Source organism: Chanos chanos, chromosome 12, assembly GCF_902362185.1.
Source record: "Chanos chanos chromosome 12, fChaCha1.1, whole genome shotgun sequence".
Classification (NCBI taxonomy): Eukaryota; Metazoa; Chordata; class Actinopteri; order Gonorynchiformes; family Chanidae; genus Chanos; species Chanos chanos.
In genome coordinates, this window is record NC_044506.1 from 24201951 (window position 1) to 24214450 (window position 12500).

The 12500-nt window shown below is 42.3% G+C and overlaps 1 protein-coding gene across 1 annotated transcript in view; it reads right to left on the reverse strand.

The window, feature by feature from the left end:
- Positions 1-6959: 6959 nt before the first annotated feature.
- Positions 6960-12500, reverse strand: part of pals2b (protein associated with LIN7 2, MAGUK p55 family member b) — a 19943-nt gene continuing 14402 nt past the window's right edge. The window contains exons 9-12 of the mRNA XM_030788942.1: positions 12023-12184; positions 11099-11301; positions 8799-8927; positions 6960-8073 (exon numbers count right to left, since the gene is read on the reverse strand). Coding sequence (XP_030644802.1) covers positions 7897-8073; positions 8799-8927; positions 11099-11301; positions 12023-12184 — 671 coding nt within the window. The 3' untranslated portion in view covers positions 6960-7896. The remainder of the gene's footprint in view (positions 8074-8798; positions 8928-11098; positions 11302-12022; positions 12185-12500) is intronic.

Genomic DNA, 12500 nt, shown 5'->3' on the forward strand with positions numbered 1-12500 from the left:
AAAAACCCAGTCTAAGGTATGATTGTGACAGTGAGTGGGTCCTATGACATTTTGACTAATACTTATGGAGTTAAGGACGTCAGAAAATTCTGATCTCAGTGAATCATTCTCATTCTCCATGTGAATGTTAAAGTCACCCACAATCACAGCATTGTCTACAGTAATCACAAGGTTTGACAAAAATCTAAAATATCTTTAAGAAATTCTATATAAGACCCAGGGAACAGTGAACAAAAGAGTGAACAACTGAAAGGATTTGTTCCTAGTACCAGGTACAGTGACACTCAGAACAAGTACCTCAAATGAATTAAACTTAAATCCTGATCTATAGGTAACAGCCAACAAATCATGATAGATTGCAGCAACACCTCCTCCTCCTCCATGTAGGTTACAGGTGTGTTGACACCTCCATTGTCAATATTCATTGTGTAGGTCAGTGGCTTTGAAAAAAATAGTGTCACTCCAAAGTTATAACTCTTTAGTAGTGAAACCACATGAAATTTCTGAATGCTTTAATCACCTATGTGTAGCACTTACGTTTACAAGGTTCAGAGCTGTAAAGTCTAGAAAGGTTTTTGTGTTTTTTACAATATCTCAGCACTTCTAAAAATAGGTTTTTGAAAAGTGTATGTTTACACTCGATTAAAATAAAAAATAGATTAATGGAATTCTTACTGCTCTCAGATTATTGCTGCTGAGTTCGTGCTGAATATAAGCATATGTAGCACTTTGGGATCAAGGTTTTTAATTGAAATATAAAAAAAATGTCAAGGCATGTCAAACTACCTCAAAAGTGGCTGACGGGCCTTAGACTCCAGAGGGTTAAGTACCACTCTGCATGTCATTGCCCGACTCCAGAGGAGAGAGATTAGAGAGAAAAGGGCTATACCCTGGTTAAATGACCACTCTCGTGGACACTTAGACAGAGGAAAACAAAGTTGGACATGTTTCGAATAGCATGGAACGATGACATGACAAACTACAGACAGGCTCTAAAAGCAGCACAGACCACATACTTTCAGAGACTTATTGATGAGAAGCAGAATAATCCCGGATTTGTGTTTAGCACAGTGGCCCAACGGACCAGGGAGCATGTAGTCACAGATCCCGTCAGAATGCAGTAGTGATGACTTTTTACTTTTCTTCCCTTTTCTTTTTCACTTTTTTTAGAGGCAAAGTTGAGTACAATAGGAAGAAAATTAGATGCAGGAAACCTCTAGTTGCAGCATCTCAGCCAAGTGACAGCGGTATTACTAAACTCCTGAACAATTAAATTCCTTTTCTCCCTTTGGAGTTGATGAACTCTGAAATATAATACCAACATTAAAGTCCTCAACTTGAACACTTGATCCAGTGCCCACAAAGCTACTGACAGCGTTACTTCCTGCAGTTTCAGAACACTCACTAAATATCACTAATTTATCCTTAAATCTAGGACACATACCTACGGACAGGTGACAAATTGAACGAAAAACCTGAATAAATGAGTGGAGAGACATAGCGAATGCAGATACTTCCACACAGGTGTACTGCATGGTACACTTAAAGCAATAACATCCAGTCATGCTCTGTGGCATGCATAAAAATGCTGAGCAGGCCCAGTTGATCTCGATTTTGGATCAAGATGGCAAGAGGAAAAGATCCGAGTGACTTTGAAAGAGGGTTTTATTGTTGGGGCACAGATGGCAGGAGTCTCAGTCACTAAGAGTGCTCTCCCGGCTGGTGTTTCAGTCGGAACAGTGACTAAAAGTGACATCTGCCTTTAGATCTATGGGAAAGACATCAGTAAACAGGGTCGGAAATTGTGGTGGACAGTGCACATTTGATGACCGTGATGCTTGTGCGTTAGTTTGATATGTAAGGAAAAACAGAAGAGCGACTCTCCCTCAGGTGACAGAGAATGTCAATGCAGGACGTGATCAGACTGTCAGCAAGGACAATCCATCCACAGTTACACAGAGAGGGATATTACAGTAGGCACTGGTCTACAGAGATGTGGGAAAAAAGTGATGTGGTCGGATGAATCATCTTTCACCATGTTCTCAACATGTGGGCCAGCGCACGTGTGGCGTACACCTAGAGAACGGTACAGGCCTGAATGCTTGGCCCCCACAGTGAGGGGATCCAGTGGCTCTGCTGTGCTGTGGGGGGGCATTGTGCTGGCATGGTTTGGCTCCACTTGCCCCCTTAGAGGGAAGGGTCACTGCAAATCAATACAAAGTTGCTCTGAGTGATCACCTTTATCCTATGATGAAATGTTTCTATCCTGATGGGAGTGGTGTTTTTCAGGATGACAATGACCACATCCATAGGGCGTGAGGGGTCAGGAGACAGTGAGTGGAGGAGACAAGGTGGTTGCGCTCAACCTGACAGTGGAACCATGACCAACCTGTCCTTTATACTCACATCCTAATTCTAGTATTAACCATAGTACTGCTAACCATTATACAGCCTTTATACAGTTTGTATAAAAAACAAACTTGTTTATATGAAAACGGTTTGGTTTGGTTTGGTTGTCAAATTAATTCATATCCCATAGTATCCTAGGACTTCTACATCATAAATCTTTCATATTGTAAACACAATAAATTATTTACTGTGTAAATAATTTTACATGCCCGTGAATCTAGTAACCCTGGACTCCTTCTATGCTGTGAATATCTGTGTTGTGTGTGCTGGTCAGAGGAGGATGGGCTCCCCCTGTTGTGTCTTGGTTCCTCCCAAGGTTTCTTCCTCCCGTTCATTTAATTTTCGGGAGTTTTCCCTTGCCACTGTCACTTTGGTCTTACTTACTCGTAGTTTTGGCGCTGATCTCTATAAAGCTTGAGAGGCAATAGCTTGCAATTTTGATTATAAAAAGTGTTATACAAATAAATCTGGATTTAATTGAATCACTATATGAATTTCTTGCCAATTTTAAATTTTTTCAGAAAAAGACTTCAATAAATTGTCTTGAGCTATTTCAGTGTTTTTCAGTATCCGTTTCACAAGATTGCCCAGCGCTACTGTGCAGCTGTAGGGATAATGTTTTGTAGGGATAATGTTTTGTAGGGATAATGTTTTTGGGGGCAGCTCTTTGTAGTTTGGCCAAAAGCTCAATCTTGCCTTATGTTCTGATGTGTCTCCATTCTCAGCCAGTGAACTCTGGAGGTATTTCAAAGTGATTGTTGGCCTCTAAGTAGCTTCTCTCCTTCTTGCTCAGATGGTGCGTTTTCTAGTGTCGGAGTGGTGCGATATACCTTCCATTTGTTTAACACTGACCCTGCACTGGGTGGCGCAGTGGGTAGCACTGTCGTCTCACAGCCAGAAGGTCTCAGATTCGATTCCCGGCCGGGCGGCCAGGGTCCTTTCTGTGTGGAGTTTGCATGTTCTCCCTGTGTCTGCGTGGGTTTCCTCCCACAGTCCAAAGACATGCAGGTTAGGTGAATTTGAGATGCTAAATTGCCCCCGTGTATGAATGTGTGTCTGCCCTGTGATGGACTGGCGACCTGTCCAGGGTGTTTCCCTGCCTTATGAGCTATGGGATAAGCTGCAGTACCCCCCCCCCCCCCCCGACCCTAATTAGGATAAGCGGCTTTGATAATGAGTGAGTGAGTGATCCTGCAATGCTCTGGGCTGTCCATATGCTCAGGTGTTCATTACTTTATACATTTGTATAGCTTTATCTCTTCCTCTCTTATAATGCTCTGTGGAATTTCCTTTCCTTCAGATTCACTGTCTGATTGATGACCCTGTTCAGAGCACATCTCCATGGCAACCAAGCATTAACCACTGTACATACATAACTCATCAAGGCCAAACCTGTTGTCAGGCATTTTAGCATTCTGTTAGAATGCTACTTAATGCTTGTCCCTTACCTATTGACATACCAGTGCCACATGTGCTCTGAGTCTGGTGACAGTTTCATGCTGGGTCTCTTGGATTTGCCTTGGGGGGTTTCAGTACTCAGCAGTGGCCTGCTTACAGACACTTCCTGAAGTTTGACTAAGTTTGTGGTAAGACTGGTAAAGTTTGCTGTCTTTTGGTTTGTGTATCATAAGCATTGTCACTGTAATAAGTCATTGCACTGATTTTTTCCCCAGTGTGTATAAAGAATACCCAGTATTTAAAGACACACGCTCTCTCTCTGACCTTTCTGTCAGCACCCATGGCTTGTCTTTATTTGGAGAATCTCTACCTAAGGCCCATGGGAGAGATACAGTTAACAGAAACACTGAAACAAGTCCATCAGTCTGTTTAGGTCTGGCAAACATTTCAGCACAGAGCTGAACTCAGCTGGACTCTGCTTAGCAGACTAAACATCAGTGATCTGGTCCAGAGAACTGAGAGGTTTAAGAAATGACAGCACTTTTCCTTTGCTCTCCTTCACCAGGACAAGTGGGAGTTAAATGCACTGGGTGACAGGAATTTTACCTGACAGCTCTTCACTACCATTTCAAACAGCATGTACCAAGTCAGTCAGTGGTCAGATCATTCTCTCACTACATCACCTCCTACTGCCTCTAGCACCCCCTACTGACCAATTCAAGACATCTGAACTTAATTATACATTTAACATGAGCTTCACTGCCACAAAGCAACATGGTTACCATAGTATGCATAAATTCATGTCATGTTAGTGTGTCTTTGTGTGTGTGTGTGAGTGTGTGTGTGTATAAATAAACAAAATATAATTAGACATCAGAGTTGTTTAGGGCATTTAGTCTTTATATCTGGATGGAAATAATCAGAAAACAAAATGAAAATAGTTTATTTAAATTTACTGTCAGTGACAAGATAGTATCAAATGCTGTATTGCTTTGGAGGTCACCGTTCACACAGACAGACAGATGACAAAAGTCTGTTTGTGTACAAGGAGCAGAAAACTGCTGTACAACACACACTGAGAGAGAGGGACAGCTTCACAAAGGACTTTGAGGGACTGTAAAGGACTGTTATTATTCCCAAAACAAACACAGATACACAGATATACAGACACAGACATACACACACACAAATAGAACCGATCAAAACCAGAACAATACAGATGAGTCAACATTTAGAAAAATCATCTTTGAAAGAGATACAATTTGTTCAATAAAAAAAAGAGAAGCAATTTAAAGGATAAAATCATGAAATATGGACATAAGTCTGTGCTAAAATATCTACAAGGTCACAAAATAAGTGGATTCACTGAAAAGACACACTTGGAGAAGCTGCGTAGATACTGGATTTGATTTGGGATAAAGAGTTTACAGTCTATTACTGTGAAGGACAAACATTACAGTTTGAACAGTGACCAGTTATATACACATGGAAACAATATGTTTTCACAGAGTCTGTGGTGATAAAGCCATCTCTGCGGTGACCGTGAGCCACTGTAAAAACCCAATTCTAAATCCTACAATCTCTCTCAAGCACACAAGGGCTTTGTTTTCTATTAGTCCACAGATTCTATGGTATATCTCTTCTCTGCACTAAATCATTAACATTGATGCTTGGGAGCAACTACAAAAATGCAACTCTAGACAAATAATGGCAATAAATTAAAAAATATCGCCTCTCATTCAGTGTGGCCTGTTCTAGACCTGGGCGATAAAACGACAGCATTATGTACCTCAATAGACACTATCAACAGCACTAAGGAACCTGTTCGATAGGATGTTCGATAGTTTCACTTAAATACGTTAAATGCAAACTGCCAGGAAAAAACATAACAAATAGCTCGGTTGCATGAACAAACCCCAGTCGTAGTCCCGCCCTGGCTCATATCCCTTGACAATGGAGCGTATTACGAGTGACACGCAAACAGCCAATCATTTAACAGGTTTTGGTTCGGCTGCACCGTCGACATGTGACACAACAACAGAAAGAGCGTGGAGTGAGAAAAAAATGAGTGCAGACGGCGAGGATATTACTGATAAAAGCAAGGTGGTTAAATTCAAAATTACGACGGAACATTAGGGCCACACTGAGGAAAAAAATTCTGAGATTTCGAGAATTAGGCCGTAATATTACGAGAATACAGTCGTAATTTTAGGCTACGTGTTAATTTAGAGGGGAAATATCAGAAGAGCAGCCTGCCGCCTGCGTTAAAAGGAGGAACGTGAGGCATTTTGTGAAGTTATATTTTAGTATAGCCTTCCACAAATAAATACTTAATCTTTTATCACATCAGCACTACATTGTCATAAGTGTCGGGACTTTGAAAAGATTGCGAAAGAAACTGTGTTTATTCCGAACAGCGTTGCCAGATGGGAAAAGTTAAAGTATCGCCTCAGAGGCTTAAAATGATCGTATTCTGAGGAAAATTATCGTACGCGAGTCATAGCCACGAGAACAAATAGACGTAAATGTGTCATTTTAGAAAATACGTATTTATTGAGACGAACGACTTTTGACACCGCCTACAAATCTAGCCACATTGTTTAAAAACGAACTTCGCTTCTCCCCTGCCCTCACCTTACTGTTCAGCACTCATTTTCTTTACGTTTTTTTCACGTGGATACAAGGTGTTCAAATGAGCTACGAGCAGCGCGCGCAGCGGGAGGACGCGGCTCGTCGCTCATTTAATTTGTAATATTATAATGATAAGTGCATTTCACTGGGTAAATATAGTACTGGCCCGTAAGTCACTGCATTCAGTATAAAATTCCTAAAATTTCTGATTTGTAAAGAGGATTTGATTGATGGTTAAGTTAACGACAGCCGTGTTCGTGAGTCACGTTCAACATCACAACAAGCATGTTTGGCTGGAAAGACCTAATTTGAGAACCGATGCGTAAACACAGACGTTGGATCCATATTTTACCATACTGGAGGGTATTTCAAATAGCCTACGTGGTTTAGTGACTAATCCGGTTAACTCAGAGCAAGTAGTAAACCTCCTAATAGAGGAGGCCTATGGCTTCATTCTTGCAAAACAAAGGCATAGGGCTCTTCTATTAGGAGGTTTATTACTTACTCTGAGTTAACTTAAACAGGGTAGTCACTAAACCACGTACACGAAATCCCCCGCCACCCCACCCGATCGTATCGTGAAATTATTTAAAATGAGGAAACCTAGACTGATTACAACTACTAATACTGTCACAAAACGATCAAATTATTGTACATTGTAAAAGACTGCTGGACTGCGGTTTTTTTACCGCTTTTCCACTTTTCCGCTTTTTCGTTTTTCCACTTGCCGCTTCACCGCTTGTACACTTAACACTCAACCCTTCCAGCAAATTTGATTTAACAACTGTATATCACCTGCCTGCATACCTGTCTGTTTGCCTACCTACCCCTTTGCCTGCCTGCCTGCCTGCCCACTTGCTTGCCTGCCTGCCTGCTCACCTCTCTCTGACCACCGGCTGAACACAGGTATGACTCGCAGCCAGTATATATCAGGAAGCGTGTAACAACTAACAGTGTCTAATATTGGATTTGATTTCTGGTCATTACATTCTCGAAATCTCATAAGTTTTTTTCCTCAGTGTGGCCCTAATACTCCGTCATACAAAATAAAGTGGTTAAATTCGACCTTTTTCTCCTGGTAGTTATTAAAATTAGTGATCAGTAAAATGATCAGTAATTACTGATATTGACTGAAATGAAACATTTTATCGCCCAGCCCTAGCCTGTTCATTTGTTTTTCTTTGAAATCCATTTTGGTGTGAATAGAAAGATATTCTGTAAAAAGTTACAAATATTAAAATAAATAAGTATTTTTCCCTTTAAGATTGTGTAGAAAAATGCCACAGCAAATCAACACGTAGCGTTTGTGAGGGACAGCACTCTAACACGGCTGGATTATCCACCAGTTATTTCCCTCCCCCAGCTCGCTCTCTCTCTCTCTCTTGCCCAGAAATATGTTTATGTGTTTTTATGTTGCCGTCTGTGGGCTGTCAGGGAGGTGGACAGCAGCAGAGGGAGTCAGTAGACCCAGCTGACTGGGACCCACTGTGGTTCTGAGGAGAGTTTGTCCAGTGCGCCCTGCAGTGTCTCAAACGCACGGTCCAAGTTATCATTCACGATGGTCAGGTCAAAGTAATGTCTGTAAGCACGCTGGATACGGGCACTTTCATCCACCGTCTTCTTTAGGTCCACATCCTGTGAGAAAAAGAGGAGAGGGAGAAACCTTTTACAGGGAGCATTCACTGACTTACAGCATAATGAAGGTTGGTACAGCTTAAGGTTGGGGAGAATCTACCAAAAGAATAAAACTCTGTTGCCTTGGTCATGTGGAATTGTGGTGACACTGTGGTTGACCTTCTGGTGCTATGTTTGAGTTCAGGCAGTGGTCATGTGGAATTGTGGTGACACTGTGGTTGACCTTCTGGTGCTATGTTTGAGTTCAGGCAGTGGTCATGTGGAATTGTGGTGACACTGTGGTTGACCTCGTGGTGCTATGTTTGAGTTCAGGCAGTGGTCATGTGGAATTGTGGTGACACTGTGGTTGACCTCGTGGTGCTATGTTTGAGTTCAGGCAGTGGTCAGGTGGAATTGTGGTGACACTGTGGTTGACCTTCTGGTGCTATGTTTGAGTTCAGGCAGTGGTCATGTGGAATTGTGGTGACACTGTGGTTGACCTCGTGGTGCTATGTTTGAGTTCAGGCAGTGGTCAGGTGGAATTGTGGTGACACTGTGGTTGACCTTCTGGTGCTATGTTTGAGTTCAGGCAGTGGTCATGTGGAATTGTGGTGACACTGTGGTTGACCTCGTGGTGCTATGTTTGAGTTCAGGCAGTGGTCAGGTGGGGGGGTGAAGTGGTTGTGGTTGAGTGTGAGCGGATGTGGGGAGTTAACGTAGGGAGTGAATGACGGACGGACACTCACAGTGAGCTGTTTCGTGGTGATGCCAGCGTCAACCACAGCTTTGTGCATGGCCTTTAACGTGTCGAACTCCGGCGCGGCGATAAAAACCACATATGGCATGAACTCTGACGTCTTCAACACTTTCAGGGCCTGGACACGACAGACAAACACAGAGCATGAGTGTATTTCTCATAACCAAACACTGAAACCGAAGGCTTTGATGTTGTATTCATTGACTGCTTCAGAACTAACATGAACGTTTATTCAAATTAAACACCTGGTCTGATTAGTCTGAATAATAGGCTTGGGCGGTATCAGTTTTTTCATACCGTCATACCTTCCGGACATTTAACCGGGGTATACGGTATATGACGGTAATTGTGTAAAAAAAAAAAACCCCGCAAAAGCTGAGCTGCTGGTGATGGCAGTCAGAGAAGTCAGAGACAGAAGTCGGAGAAAACTCCTTGTCGAAGAGTTAAAAAACATCACCCTTTGTTTATTTCAACACCACTCCACTTCCTCATTATCACAGAACACACAGCGTAATCACTCCGGGGTAGGGTGACCAGACGCAAATAAACCAAATGTTGGGCTATGGTGGGACATGTTGCCAACGCGGAGAGGTAACCTAAAACAATATAACAATAACTATAATTATCTAACTGAATAAGAAACATATGTACTCTGCCTTCCAGCTCATCAACACCTACACTTTGTCCTCTAGTCGATTCCACAGCACGCCAGTTAGGCCATCAACATTCCCTCCCTCGTACACAACTATATAGAATAAAAGAAAACGAAAGTAGCCTGTACAATGTGAAATAATAAATGCACACATGGAATCAATATTCATCATATAGTCGTAAAATTACTAGAGCGTTTGGATAACCACTGGCCAATTAACAAGCGGCTGATTCTCAAGCTGTCAGTGAGCCTAAGTCGTTCGCAGTGTTAGAGCAGTCGTATGTGCTATCACTCGAAAGCATGAAATGCCGAGACGAGCAGGCTAATATCACTTTACTGTTCCTTAACTGGAAAAAAAAAGTTAAGTAATAAAACCCAGGAGTATGTCGCAGTCCATTCTTTACTAAAAGAACATTTTCCTTTCATTGTGGCCATGACGGCACCTGGTAGCTTTTATCTGCAAAGTTTGTTTAAGTTTGTTTTTTTGTGACGTAGCTGTATGCTGTGGAGTTCACCGGCCCCACACAGCAGAGTTTGATTGACAGCCAACACAGCCTCTTGATGTCTACCTTCACTGCTCTCTTCTCAGCCATTGGATGAAAGCCAGGCTTTTAGAAAAGCTTGGCTAGTTTGCATTTTTATGATCCAGGTTGGTGACTTTGACTTAATGCTGTTAAATAGAGTAGAAACTAGGCCGCAGTGGAAGCCGCTCATGTGCCGGGTGGGTAAAAGAACGCATCCATGTGTCCCTATTCCTGACAATTATAAACCAAATGACCAGTGAAAGAGCGGGATGTTAACTCAGTATGTGGGATGTGGGGCGAAGGGTCAGAATGCTGTGCAGTACAACGCAGAGCGGGATGTCTGGTCACCCTGCCTCAATACAACATCTGCATATCAGTTTAATAGAAAGAGGAACGTCTGTATTTTTGAGGGTTTTGAAAATCATACCTTCGGGATTTCTAAATACTTCGGTATACCGTAATACCGTGATACCTTGATACCGCCCAGTCCTACTAAATAAGCCTGTGCAAACACCGATCTAAACACAGAGTTTAGTCTGAATAAGTCTGTGTAAACCCTGATCCAAACACAGAGTTTAGTCTGAATAAGTCTGTGCAAACCCTGATCTAAACACAGAGTTTAGTCTTAATAAGTCTGTGTAAACCCTGATCCAAACACAGAGTTTAGTCTGAATAAGTCTGTGTAAACCCTAATCCAAACACAGAGTTTAGTCTGAATAAGTCTGTGTAAACCCTAATCTAAACACAGAGTTTAGTCTTAATAAGCCTGTGTAAACCCTGATCCAAACACAGAGTTTAGTCTGAATAAGACTGTGTAAACCCTGATCCAAACACAGAGTTTAGTCTGAATAAGTCTGTGTAAACCCTAATCCAAACACAGAGTTTAGTCTTAATAAGTCTGTGTAAACCCTGATCTAAACACAGAGTTTAGTCTGAATAAGTCTGTGTAAACCCTGATCCAAACACAGAGTTTAGTCTTAATAAGTCTGTGTAAACCCTAATCTAAACACAGAGTTTAGTCTGAATAAGTCTGTGTAAACCCTGATCCAAACACAGAGTTTAGTCTGAATAAGTCTGTGTAAACCCTGAAGAGTGGACTCAGAGTGAGGAGACCTGAGGGTTGACGTCCAGTATGCATGTGCGTCCCGTGTCCACCACCTCGTGGATGGAGTCAATCTTGGTGCCGTAGAGATTCCCGTCATATTCACCATGCTCGAGGAAACGTCCCGCCTTAATGTCCACCTCCATCTCCGCCCGAGTAACAAAACGATAGGTATGCCCATCCCGCTCATCATCCCGTGGCCGCCGAGATGTAACTGAGAGAGAGAGAGACAGGGAAAGAGAGAGACAGGGAAAGAGAGAGAGAGAGAGAGAGAGACAGGGAAAGAGAGAGAGAGGAAAAAATGGCAAACGAGAGGATGAGAGTTAGTGATTTAGCATTTCATGTAAAACAGCTATTTTCTAGTGCATGTTAGTGTGAGTGCGGGAGTCTACCTGCGTTTATGTGCTTGTGAGAGTGTGGTTGTGTCTGGTTATGTGTAGGTGGTTGCATGCTGTTGTGTGGGTGGTGTGTGTTTGTGTGTGTCTGTGTGACAGAGAGTTTGTGTGTTTGCTGTGGGGAAAATATTGCTTTGCATTATGATTGCAACTTTTAGAAGTAAACTGTGCCTTATGACTTACAGTCATGGTGAAGTATTAATATTATAGGGACTTGTACTTGCTTAATTACTATATGCTGCAGAATGTATCTGTGTGTTAGAACAGTGAGCATCTTGTAAACCGCCACACATGTCCTTGGCCTTGTTTGTCTCACTGTATGAAAAGCTCTGCACTGCTTAACCTCAGTGAGAACTGCACTTCATCTCAGGTGTACTTCTCCCTTACGCGTGAAACAAAGACTGATTTGTAAGATCTATATTGGTTGTTTCTTATGAGACTTAGCAACCCTCTTCCAGATAGAGGAATTTCCTCCATATTGTATATGGTCATGTGTGTGTGTGTTAATGTGTATATAAGAGTGTGCATGTGTGTACTCACAGGGGACTGTGGTGCCATAACGGGATGGCTGCAGTACCACCAGCCTATTTTTCAGGCTGCGACGACCCACTCCCTGAGCTCCAATCAGAACCAGGGTTTTTCGCTGGAATGGTGGCATTAGTGCCACTTCCTCATAGATCTGGAGTTCATGACGGTCAAACTCTGTATTTCATCCAGTGAGACAGAAAGGAAACCAATCAGACACAAATGAGATGCAGAGAGTGAGGAGGTCAATAAATGAAACAGCAGTAACACACTCTCTGATACAGTAACACACTCTCTGATACAGTAACACTCTCTCTGATACAGTAACACACTCTCTGATACAGTAACACTCTCTCTGATACAGTAACACACTCTCTCTGATACAGTAACACTCTCTGATACAGTAACAGACTCTCTGATACAGTAACACACTCTCTGATACAGTAACAGACTCTCTGATACAGTAACAGACTCTCTGATACAGTAACACTCT